General features: G+C 37.6%; 1 protein-coding gene across 1 annotated transcript; it reads right to left on the minus strand.

The window, feature by feature from the left end:
* Positions 1–1,034: 1,034 nt before the first annotated feature.
* On the minus strand, positions 1,035–22,110 carry cdc42ep4a (CDC42 effector protein (Rho GTPase binding) 4a). Its single transcript, XM_055036226.1, has 2 exons — positions 21,794–22,110; positions 1,035–5,519 (listed from the first exon to the last, which is right to left on the minus strand). The coding sequence occupies exon 2, from the start codon at positions 5,426–5,428 to the stop codon at positions 4,376–4,378; it is 1,053 nt and encodes a 350-aa protein (XP_054892201.1). The 5' UTR covers positions 5,429–5,519; positions 21,794–22,110; the 3' UTR covers positions 1,035–4,375.
* Between the last annotated feature and the right edge of the window lie 1,582 nt (positions 22,111–23,692).

Genomic DNA, 23,692 nt, shown 5'->3' on the forward strand with positions numbered 1-23,692 from the left:
AGGATGTCTGGACAGGATCCAGTTTTATCATTCCCACCAACCATCACAACTACACACTTGGCAGTTTCAGACCATGGCACTCAGCTTCCAGTTGCATGGCAGCAAGCAGCTCCCCTTACTGTGGACTTGCCACACCCACTCCCACCCACTCCCCAGCCCCCTCTTGTGCACAACTGCACAAGAGAAATGGCTGTTTGTTCATGACCCATAAAACCCAGTTGCGAAATGCGGCTGCAAAAATAAAAGAAATTACTGTAGCTGCTCGGGGAGGGACCTGTATATATTTTTTGAGGGGCTCTCGCTAATGTGTGGGTGAGAGGAAGGGGTGTGGGAGGGAGAAAAGGAGCAAAGCCAAAGGGCGGTTTATGAACAATTTTGTATTCCGTTCCTTTCCTTCCCCATCCCCCCAATTTTTTTTTTTTTTTTTTTTTTTTTTACTTCCCCTCTCCCTTACTCTGTTTTAACCGTCCCCCACCTTCTCTTCCTCAATCCCCCTCCACCAGCAGGTTGTTTAATACTTTCCAGATTTCAGCATGCCTTCAGCCTCCTGGAAGAGTTGCAAGTCTGCTGATGGAATTTGGCAGAGAAAGGGTTGCGGGTCCAGACCGGGGCTCCTAAAACCAAAAGAAGCTGAGCGCCTCCTGTTGGTGGCTCCTTTAAAAAGAAAAAAAAAAAGTTTTTTTCTTTTCTTAGGTAAGCCAAGAACCAACGGGAAATGACATTTGACAACCTCAGAAACAGGATGAGACTGTATTTGAGCGGGAAAAACAGCTGCAAGGCAAGACTTGAGTTACAATAGGGGTCTGAGTGGGGGAGGAAGGCGAGTTGAGCCACCTGAACAAATCGGGCGTCTCCGGTGTCTTGTAAAAATGTGTGGGACAACTAGAGTAGTTGTTTTTCACAGCTTCTCTAATCCTTTAAATGAATCTCTTTGGAAGCCCTGAATGAAGCCTCACAATTGTAAATGAAATATAATAGTCATAAACTTGATATAATTAAACAAAAAAAAAAGTATTTCAAAGAAGTAAGATAAAGAAGTTGTAAATGGTTTAATTTAGACATCTAAATGCAAGTCAGGGTTAAACAGACACGCCCAATAGCAAACCAAAAAGTTGAATAACCACTAGATGGCAGTAAATGACTGAGCTTTAATCAGATCAGTAGCAAAGGAGAATATATAAAGCCGTTAAATTGATTATTAAAGATAAGATTTTCAATATCGAATAAAAAGAAACGCCTTTTTAAGATTTAGTCTTATCACAAGTTTTTTTTAATCAGTCTTCTAGAGAAAAATGACAGTCAGATCAATACCTCCACCAGTTTGTATTGACCACAACCAATCAATTTAAATAGCTTGTTTCACCACAAGTGTAAGAATAATGACTTTTTCCCCAGCCCTCTGGCAGGTTAGACTGTGAAATATTGTGACTGGCACAAACAGAGTTAAAAGGGATTAAAATACCACTGAGGTGAGGATGAGAAAATGAATCACCAATTCACACAAAAATAAAGCGGCATTTTTAGGGAAGCACTTGAGTCGTTAACAAAACTGAACTTCAGCCAAACTGCCAGAGGCTCGCCTGTCCGTGAAAAAAAGCGAAGGATGGTCAAGAAAATCAAAAGTGACAAAACTGTTTGGAGTCCATGATGATGAGCTGGATGCTGGAGAGCTGAACGTCGTGGTGATCCATCTTCCAATCAGTTGTGTGAGAGGCATTATCCTGTTATGACTGTCATAACAGGATAGGTTTAGGGTTAGTTAAGCTTTTTTGCCGTTAAATAATTGATCTTCCACCCTGCTCACATTTTAAACACAACCTATTTTTCCACACACACACTTTGTCTTGAATTATCACATCATTTTAAGATCATACACTTAAGAAATATAGCCCACTGAGGCCTCGATTGCTTCCTTCCTTCCTCTTCTGGGAGAGCCAAAGAATAGAGACAGGAAACGGAGGAGGCACTCAAGGAATTTCTGCGTTAAGCTCCAACTGAGTAGCACAGCATATTCTATGATGTCCTATAGTGCACTGGAAACGTATTTATTCCCCTTGAACTGCTTTATCTTGTTTCAGAGGTGTCCAAAGTGCAGACTGAGGGGCCATTTCTGGCCCCTGCATAGATTTTGTGCGACACCCCCCCACCCCCTCAGTTTAAGAATTGTTGAGATCTGGATAACACTGGCATGCCCCAATTTCCATTCATCTCATTTTTATTAAACTTGGCTAAATTAAAATGGCTCTGGTCAGAAGTGGCCTAATCAAAGTCTAAACCTAACTGAGCAAACAATATTGCCAGTTCACCCTTCAATTTGACTGAGCGTTAAATATTCGCAAAAAAAGAATTACCAATAATTTAGGTCCCCAAAAATGCAAAGGTGGTGTAGACATACCCCACATAACCCAGAGTAGTAACCAGATCAAAAGGGGATTGAACAAAGTATAGACTTTGGAGGGCCTAGGAGACGAGCATAACACAGTTTTCAGATTTTTAATCCACATTCCAATTACGTAGGACTTTATTAATCACATAAAATTTCCACAAAATACATTATGTACTCCTTGGACTTTTTGACACCATGTCAAAAAGTCCAAGGAGTGCAAATACATTAGCAAGGCATATTACCCTAACAATAACAAAATATTCAACAGCAAAGTTGCGTGTGGTTTTCTTTTATTGAAAAATATAGGTTAATTTGGGTAATATAGGAAAAACGTCAAAGATATAAAGCACAGACAACAACAGTAAGGCTTATTAAGAATAATAATAATAATAAAAAAAATAGCGGCTCATTCAAACAAAACAAAGACATAATTACATTGTGTAGTGTGTAACTGATAAATTATCCAATTATGCAAACTCATCCTGTATCTCCTTTGTCCTGCAAAAATATTGCCCTTAAGTGGTCATCCATTTTCAAATCTTTTCATTGTGAAAGTCTAAATTAAGATAATACAGAAAAGACAAGGACTAACATGTTCAACAGTCTCTCCCAAAACTGAGTTTGACAAAATGATTTATTTATTTTTTTTGGCCTCAAATATTATAATTTGGCACATCTGTCAGCTTCAGTTAAGGCACAGAAATCAATCTGCGCAAGTCAGCTCAAGCCTCCTGGATCTGATGATGCAAGAGGTAGAGACGAGCTGCAATGACTGTGCAACTTACATAAACCAGCAATATTCTCCTTAATGCTCTTGCATCTATCTCTGGCTGAGGCTTCTGTTTCATCCGTGGTTCAAACGAACACAGAAAAAGAGAGGGAGCTTTTTTCTACTACAATAACTTCAGATACTAGTAGCGTCTGGCTCACTTTTACATGCCAGCAGATTTGAGTTTTAACTATCAAGCTCTCCTCGTGTGTAGTGATGGGATCTGTTGAGTAATGAGCATCAGTTTTTAACTGCTCAGTTGCAGCACTGCAGATGCTCGGATGTAAAAGTGAGACAAACCGGAAGGAAGTGGTTTTCAACCGCTCTTGAGTCAAGTCAAAAAGCCAAAAAACAAACAAAAAAAAGTAGAAGGAATGCAGCTAGTTTGTGCTGATGGGAATCAGTTTAAAGAGAAAACAATGTGTTCAATGCAAAGAGAGATAAAAGAACAACCAAGAATGTGGCACCCGCTACTCTTCACCTCCCCGGTTTCCTGTGATAACAAGCTTCTTTGTAGTGAGCCCAATGCATCACTTTAAAGCATCCCCCTGACTGAGCTTTGCTCTGCGTGGCATCCACTAGACTAACGGAGCAGAATTTCGGTTTAGGCTTTGTGGTCCTGCAATAAAGTGGGAGATGGTTGCCCTCGGGCAGCGTCACAGGGACCCTGAGTTACATGAGTGAGAATAAGGGCAAAAAAGTCTGAAAGATATGTAGCTCTGCCATAATATTTTCTGATGAAAGGGGTTTGACACTGGGCCTCGCACAGCAGTCACAAACACAGCTCCCTTTATTGGGACAGGACACCCACCAGTGGTCCGCTTGCGACAGAGGCCTTCTGTTCGGCTTCGGCTGCATGGTGTCCCACAGCCAGGGGAAAAAAAGCACAATGACAAACAGAAGCAAAGAGAAATTGAAAGGCTGAGTTAAGTTTGTTTTCTCTATTCTCCTCAACTAGTTTCTTTTCACCCAGAACTCCCTGTTTATTTCTGGAATGGTATTCGGACAGTGAACTCCCCAATCCATGTCAGTGTTCAAAAGGGTAAGGCGCTCTGGTGAGTAGAGTTGGGCATATCCTAAAGGAGTGATCAAACTTTCTTTATAGCCATAAAAAGCTGAAAGTTCCCAGTCCCACAAGAACCGAATACAGTGTCGTCTTGCCGCTCAGAGTGAAAACCCACACTGCCAAAGGTCTTCCGGAGCGTCTTGAGTCTGAACTCTTATACGTGGATCTCATCATCTTCATCTTCCAAGAAAGAGGAGAAGTTGCTCTCCTCCTCAGGTGGTGCACTGAATGTGGCGCTGTCTGTGTCTCCTGTGTAATTCTGGTAGTTTGGCTTTTCATCGAAGGCAGCGGAGCCAGAGCTCGACATGGAGCAGCTGTCCAGGTGCAGCAGGTGTTTGGGACGTATCTCAGGAGTATACTCCGGAGTGTAGGAAACTTCGTCTCCCCCCCTCAGATCATTAGAGTGGGCTGGATGCTCTGCTGCATCTCTTTCTGTCTCCACCTGTTGGACGCTGCCTTGATTCTCCTCATCTTTCTTCTCATCATCCTCTTCCTCACAGTGATTGCTCAGTGCCGGCGAGGCTCGGCCCTCACTGCTTTTGCCTTCCTCAAAGCCAAGATCATCTTCCTCCTTTTGCATCACATCCAAGATGTCGTTCAGCATGGAGGGTCCCAAGTCGACATGGAAGGACATGACCGACTCTGCGTGCTTCATTCCACCTCCACTGTAATGAACGATACTCTCTGGCAGCTCCATCAGTTCACCGAAGCTTCTCTCTTGCAGCTCGAGTAAGTTTGCTGCTGCAGCTGCAACCCCACCTCCACATTCACTGTCTGGCTCCCCGTGCTGCTTAAACGGACTTGAAGACAAGCTCTTAGACACAAGGTTGTCCCCTCTGTTTTCATCGTTAAGAAAAGGCAGCGACATGGCGTTTTTAACAAAGGTTGGCGAGCCTCCAGGAACCGTCAGGGTGAGATCGTTCCTCTGGTCCACTCGCGTCACCGACTGCGACCGCTTGCTGCTCCTAAAGGTGCGTGCCAAAAGGCCGGGTCTAGGAGAGCGGGGAAAGGACGCCGTCTCTGGGGAGGGTTCCCCGGAGCGTGAGCTTAGGAAGGACGTGTCTCCAAAAGCGTCACCACTGCGACCTACATGCATAGTGTGTCGGAAATCACCAAGAGGAGCACTTATCATCTCCCTGGTCAAGTCCACACGTGAGCGACGCTTTGTCTGGGAAGACGTGGCGACTAGCTGCTTTAAGATCGGCATGGTGGTGTGTAGTGAGAGGTGGTCAATATTTCAATCCTTATTAGCCTCAGAAGGAATGATGGTGCTTCTTAACTCCAGTCAGCTGGAAAACCTATAAATAAATAAAAATGAAAAGGTTAGACAAAATTACAAGAAGGGAACAAAAAGATGGTGAAGAGCTAGCAGAGAAGGGACTAATGCAATATAAGCTAAAACTCTTCAATTATAGGTTCATTGTAATCTCAAATACTGCATACAAACTACTCAAAATACATAGATTTTTAAAGTTTAAATATACAGGCAGAGATGTTTTGTCCTCCATAAGCAGAGTCTGCAAGTGCAGGGTATCCCTATGCTGCTCAGCTTAAATTTTATCTCAGATTTTCGTTTTGTATTTTGGGTAAATACTGGTTTGAAATTCTCTCAAAACTGTGACAATATTAGTAACTCCAGTGTGACACAGGAAAGCCACAAGAAGTTTATGTAAGAATATGAAAGCTAAGTGCAATACAGAAAATTGTTTTATGCAAACTTCTATCTGCCATAGAGCTTACAGCCTTTGGAAATTCGAGGAGGAATATTTACAAGCTAGTAATTAAAGGAACTGCTGCTCTATGCGAATGATGCCTAATGTGGAAATGCCTAAAAGCAGCTTTGAAATTCATCAGCTGCTCTGTCTATAATAAAAAGTTGATACTTTTTGTGGGCTTTCTTTCAGGATCTCAAATACCACAAAATTAGTGACCATTCACAGCAGAAAGTTAACAGATGGAAATTCTGTCGGGAAATAATGACTTTTCAAACAATTTCACCAATAACTATATCCTAAAAAATGTTGTGTTGATAGAATTTATTATGTGACTGTGAACTTTAGAGAAATAAACTTTCAGATTCAGCCATTTTCTCCAACAAAAAAGACTCCACTAATTGCAAGAATTGGAGCTAACAAACAACTCAGTAATAAAAAGCAGGGCTCCCCCACTCATCACTGAGAAATGGCCACTAAAATGCAGTAAAGGCATGGTGAGAACACCACAGGATTCTATGTGAAAACAGCATTACAAGTGAGAGCAAAGCACCAACCACAGACCTCGTGGAATCAGAAAAGGATAGCTGAGGGCTGCTGGGAATAACCCGTTAGCAAGCGGAGCCTTGACTGCCTTCACACACACATACGTACACACACATTAAATAACCTTGTAATTAGTAAATAAGAGTCAATTACTGCTGTGGCCTGAAGTTGACATTCACTCATTGTGGTCATTAATGTCATCGTAAAACTGAGCTTTAATGTATGACGTTCTTCCTCTAACTCAACAATTAAGCATCTAGCTGAACAAGTCACTGCTTGAGTGTTTATTTCTAATGGCTGCAGTATTATAAACATAGGCCAAAAAAGGTAAAGATCACAGAGAATATAAAGGTCAAGCTGTCATTTACCAAAGTGCAGAAAGTCAGATCTCAGCCTTCAATATAATAATAATAATAAAAAAAGATAATTAATATGCATTGTGAAGCTTTGTGTTAGGGAGAATTGGTCATGGTTGAATATAAGCCATTATCTCAAGCTGAGATAATGGTTTTTGGTCATTAGGTAAAGTTGTAGTTTCACAGAGACATGCCTGTTAAAGAAAAGACGACACATTTCACCCGAGCAGCATGATAGCAATTAAAATGAACAGTGTTAGCGTCACACCCCTGGGATTTGTTTCCGCAAAATAAATTTATAACCACCAAAAAGAAAATCAGTTTTCACTACAGCCTCATTTTATCAGAACGTTAGTAAAATGTACAAATTTCTGTGTATGGCTGAGATGCAAAAATTCGTCTTCATAATTGTGTATCATATGTTTACATCAATGGTTAAAATTTACAAAAAAATATAAAAATCTAAATATTTAGCATAGTGAATTTCAATTTCAACATGAATGCTCGCTTTAGAATGCCTTGCAGAGAAGTATTAATACAGCCTGTAACACCAAATCAGCAAACGTCAATGGACTTTACACACAGTAGATGCAAAACAATATTTTTCCTTCAGCTTCACGAACAAGCACTACTTTGCGTTGGTAATCACATACAACCTCAATAAAATATCCTGGCATTTGTGACTGCAGCCTGACAAACAAAATAGGAAGAGTTCAAGGGACATTAATACTTTTGCAGAACTTTGTATGAAGGAGAAACTTTCTCCAGCACTTTATTATTATAGGGGAACACGGTGACTTCAGATCAAAAAGACATGACCTACAATATCTCATACTGATCCTCTTCTTAAACAAACGTGTGTAAACCCTTGGAGGCTTGAGCGGCAGCTTATGGAAAGTGTTTCTGCATTATTAAAAGCCCCGACTGAGGAAACCTCACCACAGGCACCCAGCCAGACACGCTTACTTCCTCCTCGTCCTCCTCCTCCTCCACTTCTTCAGGTGGAGCAACAGAGTACAGGGGCATGGTTTTTCATTACGCCTCAATATAAAATAACACAAACAGCGTAATGTCAAGTACGGAAAATACTTGCATTTGATCTTTCAGACACCTATAAAAACACAGGAATGTCTATAATCTGGGCGGGAAATCTAGAGGAAATGCTTACCCTGTTGTACTGACAGCACATTAGCTTATTAAAAACAGATTCTGGTTTTTAATAAGCTTTCAAAAAAGATCAAAAGGTAAGATTAGCTTCTTTTAGTGGTACCAATAATAATAATAATAAAAAACAAAAAAAACCAGTAATGTGGTGGCAGGCTTTTTAGTTCAATGACCTCTTTCTTTTGCCCCCGCCCACTTCGCTGCTACCAGCTGAGCCTCTTCTTCTCTTCCTGTTAGGGCAGACACCTGCTTTGGTTCCCATAGAAACAATCTGCTGCAAGTAAGCGAGCAGCAGCATTTCCTGTCAGAAGTTGCAGACAGCTTCAGGCCTCCTCCTCAAGAAAGCACACAGAACTTGCTTTGTCTTTGTGTTATCATTCATTACCCTCCATATAATGTTGTTGTTGCTGTTGTTTGGCCCGCGTGGAATTAATTAAAATGACAAAATCAAAGATTTTTGACTGAGCTCGGATGATGATATAAGAACTTTTCCCCAAACTATAAAAGCCACACCAGCAAAACACAAACAATCATTTATTTTCCAGAGACGTGTTTATTATTGAATCAGCCTCCCCTGCTCTTGTTATGGGAAAATAATGACAGGGATATTTTTCACACCCAGCAACAAAAGCTGCTCCATTTTGGGCGAGTTTCTCTTGGGTGGCATAAAAGGGGGAAAAACAAAAAGCTGATCAAATGAGCGGGTACAAGAGGAAAGCTTGCCTCCCACTCTTCCATCTCAGCCGCAGGCCAAGATCAAGCTGAAAAGCTCAATGGAGCCTGTTTCAGGAACATCCTGGTGAAAAAAAAGGGTAACATGCCACCACACAGGCTGATGATCGTCAACTTGCTCTAAACCCTTTCCAGAAGCTCTGCAGCCCCTCACTGTCACAGTTGCTCCCTGTAGCTATAGGATGAATTTGACAGCACTGGCTGGTTTTGAAGAAGAATGGGCATCCACAACTAAGTGTGTGAATGCAAAGGGAAAGAATAAAAAAAACAAAAACACTTAGGCCTGAGAAGGCAGCCATAAGCGTGGGAACCTGTGGGTAATAGCCTGAAGAGTTGAAGAGGGGGTTTGACTTTATAAACAGACTCATGGTCCAACTCCAGAATAACCCACTGGAGACCCAGAACTGGGGGGATAGAAAAACAAATGGAGGACCGACTGAGGCACATCTGCATCCTTTCATTTTTGACGGTGACGATTCTCAGAAACAAACACGGTCTTACCCCCCCAAAAAAAAAAAAAAAAAAAAAAAAAACGAATCTCGAGCCTCTCTGAATGATAAGTACAGATTATGAGGTTGACTGAACTCCCTTGATGTGGATGTGGTGTATTTCAGCTGCTAAGTGAAAAGGCAGCAGTGCAGGCATGCATGGAGCCCGTGATAAACACGAGCACACTGGGAATGACTCCAAAAGTGCCGCCAGTGTCGCTCCAGCACTCTTTTCACATCTATTTACAAAAATGCTATATTTTAGTCTGCTTCCCAAAGATGTATCTATGCCACTGGAATGTGACATGAGCTCTACTTATGCATCATGCATCTAAATTACCTTCAGTTGTTTTTGAAACTTTGGGTGAACCAAGGTTTAAAAAAAAGTTAGTTTTAAAAAACACAAAAACCCTAATAATTAGAGACGCTTTAGATACAGAGAGAACAGAGTAAAGCTCTGGTACTCGTTCATTATACTGTAGATTGTTGTTAAAGGAAGGGTTATTTTCCAAGCACATGGAGATTTTCTTATAGTACAATCAAGTAACTATTATATTCAATTGTTATGAATTTGCTGTATTACATCAATATCTTAAGAAAAATTAGATTTCTTGCCTTGAATTAGGCCTCTGCCTCTTTATATACTTCCTACTCTTTCCAATACACCTCTTTCCCCACATCATCACAAAAATGACTATCCCTAAAGACATTTGTAATCGTTCTTAGGCACGTTGGAAATGATGAAACAAAATTCCATCCTTCAAAACTGCATAGAGATGTTGAGTTTATACTATACAGGTCTCCTTCCAGCTCATGCTTACTCTGAAATTAAAAAGCAAGTGAATATTGAGTTAATTAATATGCATTCCTTTACTTCAGATGAATGACCTCACCAGCTCCTTTACTGTGAAAAGTACACCCATATAAATCTGAAATGATTAAACAATGTCTATATATCAAATGAAATCAACAGTGACTTGAGCCATTAGTCCAAAATTACCCAATAATAATATGCATCCAATATGTTTTTATAGCTTTTCAAGCATTAAAAAGTGTAAAGGACCAGGTGTTTATAGGCATGGTAAAAAGAAAACTGCAGATCAACAGAACAGGAAAGTATTGACTGCCAGGATAATTTGTGTTTAAGACATTCACAACTTTTCACTTCTTGCCAATACTCTAAGCCATACCGTTCAATACGGATGCACAAGAGATCGCGCCTCGATGAACACTTTCAACATGATTTATGGTCTTTTTCCAGAATGAGGTATTGATGCCTTCTCTTTTTCATACTGTGCATATTTTTTTGTTCCTGTTTGGGAGAAGAGGACTGCTGCATTCATGCATCATTTAAAATCACTGACCTGAATATAGAACAGCATAACCTCAAAGACATGGAGGGAGGGGGTTGCCCTGCGTGAAGACTGGGGATTGTCATTGAGGCTGCATGCTGGCATACATCTTATTTTTCAGTGAACACTGAAATGTAACCCTTGTAAGAGCTGCCCCAATGCAACTGAAAGGCCAGAGAAGATATGAACCAGTAATTAAGTAGACAAATTGCTTCTGGTCGATTCCATCTTCCTGCAACTCAGTTAGGAGACCTGATTGTCTCATTTAGAAAGGAGCAACCACAGGACAAACAGTGGAAATCACATTATCTCTCAATCACACAAAATGGGAACAACGGACATCAAGCAGATGCCCTTACAAATAAAAAAAAATCCAACATAAAATAAAGTGGACTGTTGAAGATTGGCAAATCAAGCCTTCTTTTTTTATGTGAAAGCCTGGCAAAAACTTAGGAATTACCTAAATGAACCACTTGAGGATTTGAAAGAAGTATGGCATTAGCAAAAACTCTCACCTCTTTCTGAATAGTTTTTTCTACTGCATGTTCTGCCATTGTTTGCTCATGGAGACAACCAGACAAGTCTCAATACTAGTAGACAGCTGCATCAGGAGCTAATTTTATTTTAAATTCAGTTGATTTGACAGAAAAACCTTCAGCTCATAAACTTAAAAATCTGGTTTACGTGGACACAAGTGTTTTTGTAATTAAACATTATTTATTGTGACCATTAAAGCATGTAGTCTCAAGAATGATGCAAATGCTATAAGTTTTATACTTGGAAGTCCAGTTCTGTTTAAATTTTAAGGTTCTTGATACAAGAGCATAATGCATCACTCAAAAAAATTTCATCATGGAACATGTGACTAAATCAATGAAATGAATGACAAGCAGAAAGATGAAATCAGGAAATGGCGCAGTTGCAGGTAGCTTCAAAATAAATAAATAAATGCAGAACAACAGTTTCGAGCCATCTGCAGCCCTGCACTGGCTGACATTGGCCCAGGGGCAGACTACCATAAGCAGACTGCAAGTTCATCAATACTGCAGAGAATCAGACAGACCTGCACACTCATAGTCGCCTCTTTTGTCAACTTTCCATCTCGGACCTCACCACAAAGGATGGTCGCCAGACTGTGATCAAACCAAGCTACAAACAGAAAACCCACAAGAGCAAACGTGGGCAAAACGTGCAAGCCGCATACACAGAGAATGTCAGCACTTTACAAACACTCTTCCTCAAGAAACATTCTCCTATAGGTACAGTGATGAGAGGAAATACTTTCTACCTCTTGAAAAAATAAAACCTTATGGAATCAAATAAGTGTATTTTTGTTCTCCGCTCACACTTAGGAAGTTGAAGTGAGGCAGCGTTTTATGCTAATGTAGTCCCACACTCAGCAGTGCGTTCTGCTCTGTAAGGATGAAAGAACAGAAGAGTTTTAGAGCTTTCTGTTACTTCCAGTGCCTGTGGAAAATTGAACTTACATTCATGTTTTGAATTTCCAAATCTGTCTGTCCTGAGGAAAGTGAATAGAATATCTGATGTCAGCAGTAGGTGAGAAGATCTTGTGATATTAAAATTTCACATCATTTCTGACTGTGTCTGGGGCGCTGTCCAGATGCAGTCAGCAAGTTTAAGCTATTATGAGCCACTGCTATGAAAGCTAGGGCTTTTAGCTCTGCAGTTGCATGTTTGAGTCTCTTGTTCTGAAGTAAGAAAGGAAGTGCCATGTTGGCAGCTAAGACTTGCCAACAACTGTGAATTAGAAAAAAAGAAAAAAAAATCACCAAAGGTGCATCCATTACCTTTTTCATCCTTTGTGTGTCTCCCTACAGGTACTTTGACAGAGAAAGGACAATTTGTAAGACCTGTGAGAATACAATTGGCTAAGCAGTCACAAAAGTTAGCATCTGCATCTGAGTGTCAAATTCAAACTTGAAAAGTCTAGACTTCATTTGCTTATCTGCATCAGTAGGTTCTAGACAGGATCAGAATTCACAAAATACAGTTTGAGATTCACGGATTGATTCTTTTAATTGTGAAATAAAAGAAAGAATTGTCAGTGCTTTGATTGACACTTGAGAGTGACAATGAAATCATAATAAACATTTTAGCCAAACCTAGGAAGGATTATCCTGAATTTATTAAAGGTCATTTGAAAGTTTGTAATGTGAACAAGACTTGTATATGGTGACAATTTCATTCTGTCCCATACATACTTTGGCTTGGAAAACGATGTATGGGAGTCAAATATTCCAAGCTGTAAACATGCCACAAAAAACTGTTCAATTATCAACCAGAAGTGCAAATATCTATGTGTAGAATTGATATCACCATGGTCAGACATGGTAATAGAAGAATTGTGCTTTAGTGATATAATTTTCATCAGTAGCCTAGACTTGTCCTGGAACCAGAGTATATTATTATAATTATAGCTGTCAGCTCTGACTAGATAAAAACCTTAACCCATTTAAACAGCAGTGCATGGTACTCCCTACATCAAATAAACATTTATTATTATTATTATAAGTTTTATAGTTCCCATCAGCTGGTTGTTGCACCACACAACCATATCAGACAGGAAGAGAAATGAACGGCAACAACACTCTATCAAAAAGGCTCCAACAGTCAATAAACCATTTTCTGCTAGCAAACAGGCCTGAAGTAAGTCAGTTAAATGTGTATCAACTGACCTCTAAGACCCGAAAGGAGATGACTTGTCTCTGTTCCATTTGCAGCCAACAAAGCCTCAAGACATGACACTCAGTCTCTCTGCCTCCTACTTTCTCTCTCACATCTGTGAAGAAACCGACAACTTTTTCCACTATATATATATATATAGTGGAAAAAGCACTATATATATATATATATATATATATATATAGTGGAAAAAGCACTATATATATATATATATATATATATATATATATATATATATATATATATATATATATATATATATATATATATATATATATATATATATATATATATAAAAACTGACAGCAGACGAGTATTCTGTATTCCCATTTGTCACATTCAAAGTCGAAATGCACTCTGCATGTTAAACCAGACTGATGGGCATCACCTTTACGGCCTTACAATGGCTTTATACTCACAAACAATGCTTTACATTCCAGCACTGCCATTATCTCTGATCAGTATTCAGTGTCAGGGCCGAGTTACTGAAATTACAGCCATCATTGCTAAACATTTGCGTCATCTGTGAAATTGGCATGTCTGAAAACGAATAGCAGTTTGGGCAAGTGGAAATTATTGGCACTACTCTATAGCATTTAGTGTTTCAATATAATGAGAGGGACGGAGCACTTCACAATGGAAGAATCAATAAAAAGGCACGCCAGACAACAAATTAGAGTTATTTAGACCATTTTAAATGCTGGGAAACATCATAAACTTCCCAAGATCTGCGAGGTCTGTCTACGCTCAGGTACTCAAACAGGTGACTAAAATGTGCAGAGAATAATTAGAATATTACCAATTAACACTGGGGCACAGATGTCAGCTTCCCGTAAGAATTACATAAACACAACTGCCCACATTTTACACGTAAAAAATGTTGGTTGATAATGTCCACAGGAAGCTCCGTCTCTCCGGAAATCAGCCTGCCCTTCCTGACCGTTCCCAGAGTAAACAAGGATTTGCTCCATTATTGTGCTTTACAGACAGACTGACCAAACAAACACAGCCCATATCTCCATCAACACTCAATTTTAATAAGCTGCAGGGATGAGAGACCGATGCTCAAACAATGTGCCTCCATCAGCTCTCAATCCAACAATTTCATCAGCCAGGTTCTGTCTATCACAGAAATCTGAGTCACTCCACCTGATGACATATTTCATTTTTGGCTTGTAGGCGTTTATAAAACGCTTCTGAAGAAAAATGAGGTTCTGTTCTACCCAGAAAGAAAGCTATGCTCGTTTGCAAAAAAACATGTGCAGGTAAATCATGGGACTCAGAAAATTCTTAACATGAATAAATTACATTGAAAAGTCAGAAAAGGACAGACTGATAGAAGTCAAGAAAGCAGCTCCAAAGGAAAAAAAAAAAGAAAAAAAAAAACACAAAAGAAAGCTATATAATAGATAGCACACAAATTGTCGTAACAAGATTAGCCACACAGAACAGCTATAATATGTAAGATTATGATCACTCAATGGTTTATGTCAGCAAGTTCAAAAGGTACAAATCTGCTGCCATGGAAAGATGTTTGTGATCAAAGAGCAAGTTGCACTGACATTTACATAAATCTTAGTCAGGGTCAAATGACCAACACAACTGAATCAGAATGCACTTATTGTATGAGCTTTACGAAAGTAAAATAAAAAAACTTATAAACAGTTACAATATCTTGCCTTTTCAACCACAGTTTGGTTCAAATCCAAATCTATTCATCAAAAAGAACATTTTATTCAAAGCTCCAGTAATGAATGGATAAAGCCGTCTCGGTGAAGCACCATATTCCCAAACAGACATTTTTCTCCCATTTTTGTAGCACTGAAGGGAAAAAAGCAGCAATCAAAATATTTGTGGTTTTCAATTTGAAGTTTGGAACAGATTATTGTCATTCTTCAAAATGATGCAGACAGATCTTAACTTCACCAAAGCATAGCGCCAATGCTTCACATATCCATTGATGACTGCTCAAATAGAAGTCATTTTGCAGCTAGAAAGAAACAAATTGCCGGCTTTCACCATGTGTTTCCAATTCATCTAGCTGCTGTATATAGTGTTCACAGCAGAAAAATCTCTTTTAGTTTTCCCCTTGCTGAGGTACAATTTGGTGTCTCGGTGTCTTTTGGTATCATGCCATTTCCAGTGGCAGAACAATATATTTATTTATTTTTATTTTATTGTTTCCAACAAAAGTCAGTACAGAATACTGAATTGGTCTAGATCCTCAAATAACTAATTAGTGAGTTAATCCATGTTAAGAATTTGTCCATTTCTTTTGTGGGAGAAATTGTTTTAAATGTAATGTAATCATTTAAAATCTTACATGCAGGAATTTATCCAATTTCAAAAAAGTCAAAGAGTATATTAATCTGAATTATATTAGATAAACCTTTAAAGACCATTGATTTGTTTCTATTGGGAAGTTATTTACACAGAAGCCAAAGATTATTTACATAAGAAATTGTAGTTGGAGGCGGCGGCCACCATTATCTGTCCTGCGTGAAACATACAGACAATGAAACAAATCTCTGGTTAGAGGGAACCCCGGTTCGAACACACTAATCAACCCCTTTAATCTAATACGAGAATCAACCTTAGTGCATTTATTCTCTAATTTTGAAAGGATTAATAAGCACCAAAAAAATACTTCTACTCTCCTGCCCTATTTTAAAAAGTTCATCCAGCAGCTAAACAGGAATCCAATCTCTAGCCCTAATATTTCAACTGAATCCAAATAAAACTAAAACCGATAACACAAAGTAGAACTACCATTCTCCCCCAGGAATGTTACAAGCCAAAATATTCTTCCATTTATAGTTTGTTCATATAAAACTGGCCTTACAGCTTCCTGCTTGCTCTAGAGATCTTGCCTTAGGCATCAACTCTAAGATAAGTGAAGAAGCTGGTTACTACCAGCAATTTTTGTTACCACATTGAAAAATAAAAGGACTCAGTATTGAACAAATTTGAAGAGTCACCATCTGCCATGTTGACCACTTAGCACAGGTTAAAATATATCCTCTGTAAAATTAACCCAAAAAACTTTAAAAATAAATAAATAAATAAATAAGATAACAGCTGCATGCAGAGTTTCCTTCAGTTTATTATAAACATGGCAGGCCACCAGGTTTTACTTGTGTCCCCTCAAAGCTAAGTATTGCTTATTTATTTTGTTTGATTAAAATCAAACTAAATAGTTAGTTGGTGTTCAGGTATTAAACTTCTAATCTTTGAATAAAACATAATCATCAAGGGATATTTTCAAATTTTCTGTCAACTTTAAACATTTTTTGACTCAAAATCATGGCAAGCCGTTTGCTGAATGACGGCCACTGCTCCACAACTACCAGGCTTAGCAAGTTTTCAGGGGGAAACCTCGTGCATGTTATATCTTAATTGGCATATTACACACTACAGACTTTGTTGGAGTTAATTCATTGAGTAACATGAAATCCAAGCCGAAGCCACATCAACTAACAAGGCAATGGGACAGCATCGGAGAAGAAACATTTTCTGCAGCTAGCAAACTTGAGCATCATGGGTCAGGCTGAATCAGCCCAGAAAAACAATGCAGCCAAACAAAAGATACAGGAACAAACAAAACAGAACAAAACAATATCAGGCAGAGTACAAATAGGGTACTTCAAAACAAACTTAATGTTCAGATGATGACATTATTGTGAAAAGGAACAGGATGTCTTAGATCACAAAACAATCTAGCTGAGAGAATTAAAATTGTATTTCTACAATGCTTTAATGTTCTGCGTATAATTTGAAGAGGACAGCATGGGAGATATTTCAAGATTTGCCATAAACAAAGCTAAGCTAGTCTGTATATTAATCCCCCAAAAATCAGAACCCTCATCCACCAGTCCAAGATCTGGAAAAAAAAAGAAGGGAAAAACAGTTTACATTGGTATTTCCTGGAATGTGAAAGGGCCGAACAGGACACACACATAGCCTAAAACAAGCACACAAACTGCAAACATGTCCAAACATTGGTGCACAGACCTTTTCTGAAAGTGATCACAAAGTAACTCAGGTGAACTCTACTGCTACCACAGCAGCATTTTTTAATGCTGTCAAGGTGCAGGTTAAACCAGTGAAAAGCACAACTTTGCTCATGTTTTTAAATTACAGCAGGGCTGTTTTTCTTGAGAAATGACAGCAGAAGATCGTCTAAGCTGCGTCGCAGCCAAAAAACCTGAGGGGTTATGATCACTGTATCCAACATTAAAAGAAGAAAACTACCTGTACCATCACGTATCCTGTTTGCAATCAAAGGTTTTCTAAATTTTAAAAAAGAGAAATGGAGAGCAGAATCTGAGTAAGCGGGCCAAAACCAGTTCTAAAGAAACTTCTGAGAAGAGAAAACAGGTCAAGTATGACACATTAGTTTCAGAGATGGTGCCTACTTGTTTGCGAAGGTCCATCTCACAGACCGACACAATGCGACATCTCAGAAAGCCCCCAGCCTGTTCTGGTTTAAGCTGGTCAAATGCCACATATAGAGCTGCAAAGCAAAGATGAACTACCTAATTTGTCACACAAACAAAAGACAACCGTTAACCTCATCTCCTCGAACAAGTGAGGTCTTGTTGGGATGGTAATAAAGGAGCAACAGCATACAAACCTGAGCCAGGTCTTTTTACACCCCCATTCAATAAGCTCATCATTTAGCACTTTTGCCAAAGATACTCTTCAGGAATGCCAAGTAGGGAAAGGCCAGTTGCCAGCATTGAGGTATGCTGAGATGATATATGTATACATACATACATACATACATACATACATACATACATACATACATACATACATACATACATACATACATACATACATACATACATACATACACACATACATACATACATACATACATACATACATACATACATACATACATACATACATACATACATACATACATACATACATACATACATACATACATACATACATACATACATACATACATACATACATACATACATACATACATACATACATACATACATACATACATACATACATACATACATACATACATACATACATACATACATACATACATACATACATACATACATACATACATACATACATACATACATACATACATACATACATACATACATACATACATACATACATACATACATACATACATACATACATACATACATACATACATACATACATACATACATACATACATACATACATACATACATACATACATACATACATACATACATACATACATACATACATACATACATACATACATACATACATACATACATACATACATACATACATACATACATACATACATACATACATACATACATACATACATACATACATACATACATACATACATACATACATACATACATACATACATACATACATACATACATACATACATACATACATACATACATACATACATACATACATACATACAACATACATACATACATACATACATACATACATACATACATACATACATACATACATACATACATACATACATACATACATACATACATACATACATACATACATACATACATACATACATACATACATACATACATACATACATACATACATACATACATACATACATACATACATACATACATACATACATACATACATAAATACATACATACATACATACATACATACATACATACATACATACATACATACATACATACATACATACATACATACATACATACATACATACATACATACATACATACATACATACATACATACATACATACATACATACATACATACAATACATACATACATACATACATACATACATACATACATACATACATACATACATACATACATACATACAACATACATACATACATACATACATACATACATACATACATACATACATACATACATACATACATACATACATACATACATACATACATACATACATACATACATACATACATACATACATACATACATACATACATACATACATACATACATACATACATACATACATACATACATACATACATACATACATACATACATACATACATACATACATACATACATACATACATACATACATACATACATACATACATACATACATACATACATACATACATACATACATACATACATACATACATACATACATACATACATACATACATACATACATACATACATACATACATACATACATACATACATACATACATCATACATACATACATACATACATACATACATACATACATACATACATACATACATACATACATACATACATACATACATACATACATACATACATACATACATACATACATACATACATACATACATACACATACATACATACATACATACATACATACATACATACATACATACATACATACATACATACATACATACATACATACATACATACATACATACATACATACATACATACATACATACATACATACATACATACATACATACATACATACATACATACATACATACATACATACATACATACATACATACATACATACATACATACATACATACATACATACACATACATACATACATACATACATACATACATACATACATACATACATACATACACATACATACATACATACATAAATACATACATACATACATACATACATACATACATACATACATACATACATACATACATACATACATACATACATACATACATACATACATACATACATACATACATACATACATACATACATACATACATACATACATACATACATACATACATACATACATACATACATACATACATACATACATACATACATACATACATACATACATACATACATACATACATACATACATACATACACATACATACATACATACATACATACATACATACATACATACATACATACATACATACATACATACATACATACATACATACATACATACATACATACATACATACATACATACATACATACATACATACATACATACATACATACATACATATTATTTTATGTCAGCCTGTCTCCGTAGCTTTTAGTCTTTGCAATAAAATGGCACATAAACAAGTGATTTAAGTTATGGACCAAAGTGTAATATACTGCTTCTCCATTCCTCACCAAGTGCTGTGCACTGCTGGCCTGCTGGCTGAAAATACACCACCTGACTATTTCTTTGCTTACAAAAAGAAAAGACTGGCATGAGGGACCTATCATTCTATTACATCAACATCTTGTATTTTTACAGCTTGTTGCTCCACTGTAAACATTTTTGCTTGGTTTTTCGTTGTGTTTTTTTGTTGTGAGGATGTGGGGACAGGGTTGGTTCAAAATAGTGACAAATATCTATCACCATATATTCTAAAAGAATATGCAGTAATGTGACTCCAACAGCTAGTAACTACCAGCAGAAGGTTACCTGTGCTAATTTGCACTTGATTAGGAGTTGTGATCTGGGATTCTTCAAAAGAATCAACTGGCCCATGAGAACATAAAACTATAACTTGACAAAAATGGTTTGCTAACAGTTGTGAAATGTAAGAAAGAAGGGACAAAATGAACGTGCATATGCAAAGGCAGTTCTGAGTCTGTAAGAGCAGCTTGTGGTATAAGCAGCTGACAGTGGACTGCTCTGAGCAGATAGCTTGACTATTTAACCAGCTAATAGAATATTGTGTTTGTTTTGCTATGTGAAATGCAGAAAATCAAACTATTTTCTGCACAAAAGGTCAAAGTAGTTAATAATACTAAATATAGCAAACTTTTATTATTTATCATCTGTTATGTGAATACTATACAGCTTAAGTGTTCTTACTCAACATTATAATACAGTGAGAATTCCAATAAAGACAACTCATCAGGCTGAGGGATGAAAGGAACACAGCAAGATGATGCAAAATATGGCTTATTTCCCACCATCAGTCAGTGAATTAGTTTCCCCACTTCCGAAAGTTTGCACAAGAGTTTCAGAGCTGACGTTTTTACAGGAAGTCCTACTGTTATGAAACAGATTTGGGTTTTATTCCTCCTTTTCTTAACACGTTTCTAGACATAGGCAATACAATAAGCAATAAATATATATAAAATAATAAAAAAAAGAGAACTGCTTAAGATGGTTAATTATTCATTGTCGAATAAAAATATTCGATTATGCTTCCTCCACAAGAATTTATAAAGGAAAAAATATCAAATAAATAAGTGACCTCTGTACGTCTTAGAGCACACATCATGTTACAATAAAGCCTTGCTGAATCTGGGTGGCTCAGAGGCAGAACAATAACAGCTGACCGTCAGCAGCCGCTCTCAGCTGGAGCACTGAAAGGGAGACGTTCATCTGCACATATTACAAAGGAATATTTCACCTTTTGAGTGCTTAGGTGCCATTATTTTTTTTAAAGAAAAAAAAAGAGAAAAGAATACAATTGCATGTAGACTTACCGAGCATCCCATTCATAAAACAGCTGGTGCTCTGCTCCTAGGCCCCCAGCAGATCGAGAATAACGTGGGGGTGCGTTCATCAAACTGAATGAGATGCGAGGCGCTCAGACGTGCTCTTTGTACTCCAAGCAGCGCTTTTGGAAAGACCAGTTCGGTCTTTATGATATCAGGATCTGTTCTGCAGCAGCTGTCCCCGCATCCTCACAAACGATGCTTCTGCTCTGAGGTTCAGGAAATCACTACAATGCCTCCTGTTGTAGCGTGAGTGCGTGAACACGCCCTATTTTTTTCCGCGTCTCCTTAAAGACGCAGGGTGCCGGCGGCTGGCGGCCGCTCTGACTGGCGGTAATCAGCTCGGGACGCACGCTGCGTCATGTGAAATTACAGTACACTAATGGAACAAGAGGGGGGAAATAGCTCCTGTAGTTACAAAAAAAAAAAAAAAAAAAAAAAAAAAAAATTAATTACAGACAAATACAAATAATTTTGTTACATTTATATGTTTTATACAGTAGACTTTTTTTGGTGATATTTTAAAGACTTAATTGATAGTAATAGTTAATTATTTTCTATATAAAAAAACATGGTCATTTTTTAATAGGATTTTTTTTTTTTAAAAATATTCAAATTCTTCCCACAAAATGTCTCTTCACAGACTTTAAATAAGCTGCAATGAGAATCTTGTGTATCTTGTGTATTTGACTTTATATGCTCAGCATATGTGTTTCTTTCTTTGTTTCGGGGGTCAAATTTGAGGTCATTTCTAAAACATTTTTAGTCTGTTTAATTAAATGCTAAAGCCCAGAATAGAGGATTTTGTTTTAAAAACAAAACGAATGAAAACAGCAAAAGGTTGTCGAAGGATGATGACAGCTGGATGAAGGTCACAACTCTGGAGAGCTGGAATAAATACATGATTTACAACAAGCTTACAACAAGAGCAAAACACTAAAACAAGATCTTAAAATATTTATGTGTACATTTTTTGGCAGATACTCATTAAGGAGTATCTGCCTTCCTGAACTCCTGAGGTGTGAACAAGACATCTCACCTTGTGCTAGTCATGTGTTGGTTGTCTGACACCATTTCCCATATATGGTTGACTCTTTTCACCAACTGCACCATGAAAAAAAATTTAAAAAATGCTTTGAATAAACTTATTTGCATCCAAACATGGAAATTGTGCACACACATTCTTTTTCTAAGCCGTTACTTATTTAAATTAGTCATTTTGAGGAAAAAAGTGCAAATTCTTCAAGAAGGGCTCGCATTCTTGGCTGAGCGAAACATTCATTTGATCTTGTGTATTTCAGTTTGATAAGCAGTCCCCAGTCAGTGGCCACCCAGTGGCGTTGTTTACAATGCAAATTAGCAGGAAATACATTCCAGGCTCTGGATACGCACCCTAAAATCAGGAGAAAGGAATGTGTGAATGGCTCACAGAGGGCAAATGTCACTCTACCTTGACAGAATCTACACTTTAGTCTGCCACAGATATTTACCAGTCATGAAGGTATCAGCTCATGGTGTTCTTCAAACTGCAGTCGGTTTTGCCTTCGGCTTTTTCCCAGAGCAGTCTGTCCCGCTAACTGGTGGGAGAATATGTGGTCTTTATGTTAAGAATTTGAGTGCAGTGGCCTTCTAGTTAGGCTGTGATATCTTTTGACGTAATGACGCCTGAATGCACCAGCTCAACTGCTCTCTTTCTAAACAGCTGACACGCACTCAAAGTGAAAATGAAATGTGTTCAGAGAAAGAGGATTTCTTTTTTAACAAATTTGAAAATAAAGATCAGAGCCTATTATCTTTCACTGCAAACCACCAAAAAGAAAATGGAATTTTCAAGTGAATGCAAAAAGGCAAAATGACAACTTTCTTCAACTAAACGAAAAGTCAAAT

The sequence above is a fragment of the Poeciliopsis prolifica genome, unplaced genomic scaffold (genome assembly GCF_027474105.1).
Source record: "Poeciliopsis prolifica strain line A6 unplaced genomic scaffold, Auburn_PproV2 SCAFFOLD010, whole genome shotgun sequence".
NCBI lineage: Eukaryota > Metazoa > Chordata > Actinopteri > Cyprinodontiformes > Poeciliidae > Poeciliopsis > Poeciliopsis prolifica.